Source organism: Camelina sativa, chromosome 11 (assembly GCF_000633955.1).
Source record: "Camelina sativa cultivar DH55 chromosome 11, Cs, whole genome shotgun sequence".
In the NCBI taxonomy this organism is placed as follows: domain Eukaryota; kingdom Viridiplantae; phylum Streptophyta; class Magnoliopsida; order Brassicales; family Brassicaceae; genus Camelina; species Camelina sativa.
The window spans coordinates 31549949-31554422 of record NC_025695.1 but is presented as its reverse complement, the minus strand read 5'-3'; the positions used below and the strand labels follow the sequence as shown (position 1 = coordinate 31554422).

The window sequence follows — 4474 nt, the reverse complement described above, 5'->3', positions numbered from 1 at the left end:
CAAGACTGAGGATATGCCCGCTGAGGAGGATCGTGTGGTAACCGACTCTTCACCCCCTGTTCCAACAATCCATGGGTTCGAGAACGAGATCAAGTCACTGAAGCACTTCTTGTTGGATCAAAAGGTTAACAAGGAGTTCAAGAGTCTTGTGATTGTCGGAGAGTATGGTGTTGGGAAGACAGCATTATGCAAGATGATCTTCAATGACAAAGATGTGACGAGTGTTTATGCCCCGAGGATTTGGGTTTCCATGGACAGAAAGAAGGGTCAAAACAACAGCACTGAAAAGGAGAGACTTGATGGGAAGATATATGTGTTGAAGAAGATCTTGACAGCTCTCGGAGTCAAAGATTCGATCCTCGAAACTATCCGTAGAGATGCTAATAATGAAGCTAAGGAGAATCAGGAAAATGCAAGCAATCAACAAGCTGGAGAAATTGATAGAGATACGGCGGATGACAAGGAGCTCTCTGCTCTGCTCTATGCACTTCACTTGAGTCTGAGGTGGAAGAAGTATCTGATTGTCTTTGATGATGTGCGAGAAGAGGACCACTGGGACGAGATTCTTCAGGACGACGAGGAGAAACTCAAGAAGGAGAAGAAATGGGGAAAGTATCTGTCAGATGGATTCCCTAAAGGATCTGGTGGAAGAGTCATATACACGACCAGGAATGAGGATGAGAAGGATACTCTAGCAAAGAAGCTAGTTGCAGAGGAACATGAGATACATCGTCTTTGGCCGCTGACTGATACTGGGAGTGTCTGGAGGATATATGAAGAAGCCCTCATAAAGAATGGGGAAAAGCCTCCAAGGAATGACAAGAAATGCATAGATGAGCTGATGAACAAGTCTCGTGGTCTTCCTTTAGCTGCTAGTCTGTTGGCTGAGCTTCTTCCCGTGTTTCTTGACGATGAAAAAAACGGTTCTGTTAGTGGAACTCCCGAGTCAGACAGCAACACCACACCAGAAGAGAATACAGCTATTCCAGCTCAGCAGGCTTGAGAAGATTGAAGAGCCTTTTTCCATTGTGTTTTTATTTATCTGCTTTTGTTTGTCATGTTTTTGTTTCTCTGGTTTGTTGTTGTCTATTTTTTCTTCCCTTCTGTTGTATCAACAATCCAGAATCTCCGACTAGAGTTTTCAATGCCATACTATGTTTCTTCGTCTGAAAATGTTGCGCTGGCAACTGAAGAAGACACCAGACGAGATAGTTCCTTGTGTACCTTCTCTTGTGTCTGCAGTTTAGCATAGTACAGTACACTTCTTCAGAACCACACAAGTCTCACAGGATAAGCAAAACAAACACTCCAGACTCCTTTTATTTAAATGTTCACAAACTACAACACTTAAAAGCATACCAGCAAGACATCAATGGGAAATGAGAAAGCAACACACACCAACAGCAACAAAAACAAAAACAAGAAAAGGGAATGAAACAGCGGAAGAAAACTTGGGTAAACTGAGGAACTCTCAGTTCAGACTCAGAGTTTAGTTAAGACTTAATCTTTCTTGCGCCAGATTCCGATGCCATCGGTGGGGCAGAAACTAACTTGAGGGCACTGATACTTGTCTAAGAACTCCAGCCTTGGGAAGTACAGTTGTAGGTCCCTCCACTCCACTTTGAGCCTGGGAAGAAATTTCAGACGTAAAACCTTGACTTGGCAAGCCGTTGCCTCCTTTGGTGGTTGCGTTCCAAATCCAGTAAGTTCGGTTCCTCCTTTGATGTAGAGTTTTTCCAGACCACCAAGCATATTGGGTTGAAGCCATGAGGGAAGATCCGATTTAGGAAAACACTGAAGGTCCAGTTTCTTCAACTTCAGGGGAAGGTGCACTGGATCTCTATCCTTCTTTGGAACCTTCTTTACAGGCTGGAGCTCTTGGAATGTCATCTGTCTTAAGAAATTTTTTACTCCGCTATGAGGATCCGCTGGCTTGTGGACATTAATACCTCCCCACGCCATTTTCAACTTTTCTAGACGGTCGAAATTCTCAATATCCACGAACAGTTTGGATACACTGACATCTTTGTTTATTGAAATACTTAGCTTTCTCAGATTCTTCAAGTGTTCCAGCTCAGCCAGCGTGCAGACCGTCTCCTCATCAGTAGCATCACTGACCACAAAGCCCTTTAGAACCTCCAAGTTACCGAGCCACGACAGCCTCTTGGGTATGCGGTCTATCATGTAGCAATCTGTAATGTCCAAGTAGGTGAGGGCCTTGAGTGAATCTATCTTGTCTGGAAGTTTCTCAAGATTGTAGCAAGCCCTGAGGTCCAAGATGATCAGATCATGAAGCTTACAGACAGCATCGTCAAGTCTTTCAATTCTTGAGATCCCTTGGAAACTCAGAAGCTTGAGTTTAGTCATATGCTTCAAGTTTTTCATAAGCTCTGCATTCTCTACCTCGATGTGGCGCTTGGCGGTTCTCTCCCATCTTCCTAGATAAAAAACCTTGAGCTCCTTATACGTAGTTGTTGATAGACGATTCAACTTCCTTTTTCCTGATGTTTGATCCTTGGAGAACCACTTGAATGTGAAATCCGGGAACCGCTCAGAAACATTGAAGACGGTTTCAATCTGATCTGCGAATAACATTTTGTTAGCTTTTGCTTCTGGTTGACTTGACGAAGCTTCCACAAGGCAGACCTTGTTCATTTCTGATCTTTGCATGGTTGGCTTCTCCCCTTTCTGATACATATTAAAAAGTTTCATCTCCATTGAGATCCGAACCAATGAAGCATGCACAAAAGGGGTCATCTTATAGCTGCTTGGCTCCACTTTTCGTTTGTTTTTAACAGGTTCGATCAACTTCTTGTCCGCAAATTCCTTGAGAACCTTCTTGACGACATTTTCGGGTTTGTCTTCATCAGCCAGAACCATACCCTTTTTAGGTGGTGTGACTCTATAAGTCAGGATGCCTTCCCCGATCCACCAGTACATGAGCATGGTTCGATTCACCTCTTGATTCTCGGGGAAGACAGCAAAGGTCAGCAGGTAGATCTTCTTATCACCATCAAGTTGCTCGAACTTGGTTTGTACATCTCTAAAAACCGCAAGCCTTTTGAGCTCCTCTTCATTTGCATGGATCCCTGGCAAGCAAACAATGGGTTTCCCGTGATTATCGCCATTGCCATCGTCAGCATCAAATCCTCTGTTGTTTTTACGCTTGTTGGGCAACAAAGGTACTTGACACATCAAGTTAAAGATCTTCTTGTTGACCTTCTCCAAATCATTCTTGTTACCTTCGGTCAACTGCTTATTCGTGGAACCCAATTCCACTTGCTTGAGAAGGTTGTCAAGTGGACGGATTTGTCTCCTCACCTCTTCTGCAACCTCTATGTTAAGGTCTTGTAGCTTTGACACGTCCTCTTCAAGAAGGCGGAGATTACGTTTCAGCTTAGGAATCGCATGCTCGGATTGTCTCACGGTCGCAAGAGCAGTTGTGTCACTTTGTGTTTTTGCCAAACCACCCGTGGTTGGCTGCTGGTTACCACTAGGAGTAGGTCTGGCAGGGGCAGTTTCCGACCTTGACATCCTTTGTTGTTCTGGCTGTTGTGGAAAACGATTGTCCAATGTAGTCACGATTTTAAGAATCTTCTCGATTGATGTTTCTGGTTCATCTCCTGGCTTCTTCCCCACCTCCTGTGTTGATACTCCTGACTCATCTACTGCTTTCTTCCCGACCTCCTCTGCGTTTTGTCCCGTCTCCGTGGCCGGCGCGGTGTTGTCCGAAGCCATGACACACACACCAGCCTGCAAAAATCTTGAAAAAGCGACCAGAAACAACCAAAAATGTTACAACACACAACAACTCAATACAATATAGTTTCATAGACGCAAACTCCTACTTCTCTTAACTTAAGCTATCAAAACGCAGTCGAAGAAGCAAAATCAATGATTCTGGAGAAAAACAGATAAAGTCATCTTGGATCATTTCTCCAGAAAAGGTTTTGCCTTTTTCCGCAATTGATTAGAAAGGTCAAACCTTTTTTATTTTTATTTTTTTGGGTTCTCAGGGAAGAAGGAAGCGATTTGTACCTGTTTCTCCGGAGAAGAAGCGACTCTGCCTCTGGGGGGGTCTTCTCCCCTTATGAATGAGAGTATGAGACAAAGAGAGAAGAAGAAAAAAAAGCTCCACAGTTTTATATATATATATATATATTTTTTTTTTTGTGTGTGTGTGTTTTTTTTTGGTAACAATAACTTTTCAACAGATTTTTTCCCTTTTTTATTTATTTGTTTGTTTTGTGCAACAAAAATATATTTTAGCTAAATTGATTGAAAAGCTCTCCCTTGCAATTTATGTAGGTAATTAATTTAACAATTTCGTTATTTTATTTTTTTGAAACTCTAACAATTCCAATTTTTTCATACATTTATATCACAATTACATTTAGTCACTACATATTTTATTTCCATTATCTGATACTACATCCGTTTGATATTTAGTGATGTTTTAACAAAATCATTTGTT

The 4474-nt window shown here is 42.2% G+C and overlaps 2 protein-coding genes across 3 annotated transcripts; one reads left to right on the top strand and one right to left on the bottom strand.

The window, feature by feature from the left end:
• Positions 7–1164, top strand: LOC104724852 (probable disease resistance protein At5g45490). Its single transcript, XM_010443407.2, has one exon. It carries the CDS (start codon positions 14–16, stop codon positions 1001–1003), a length of 990 nt encoding a protein of 329 aa, XP_010441709.1. The 5' UTR covers positions 7–13; the 3' UTR covers positions 1004–1164.
• LOC104724851 (disease resistance RPP13-like protein 4) lies at positions 1292–4130 on the bottom strand. Of its 2 annotated transcripts, none has more exons than XM_010443405.1 (2): positions 4039–4130; positions 1292–3763 (listed from the first exon to the last, which is right to left on the bottom strand). In XM_010443405.1, the coding sequence occupies exon 2, from the start codon at positions 3736–3738 to the stop codon at positions 1501–1503; it is 2238 nt and encodes a 745-aa protein (XP_010441707.1). In that variant the 5' UTR covers positions 3739–3763; positions 4039–4130; the 3' UTR covers positions 1292–1500. The 2 variants fall into 2 exon arrangements, with proteins under 2 accessions (XP_010441707.1, XP_010441708.1); XM_010443406.2 differs by having other exon boundaries at positions 1292–3753; positions 4039–4121.

Coding starts and splice junctions, on each gene's coding strand:
- LOC104724852 (XM_010443407.2), top strand. CDS start 14: ATGCCCGCTGAGGAGGATCGTGTGGTAACCGACTCTTCACCCCCTGTT.
- LOC104724851 (XM_010443405.1), bottom strand. CDS start 3,738: ATGGCTTCGGACAACACCGCGCCGGCCACGGAGACGGGACAAAACGCA.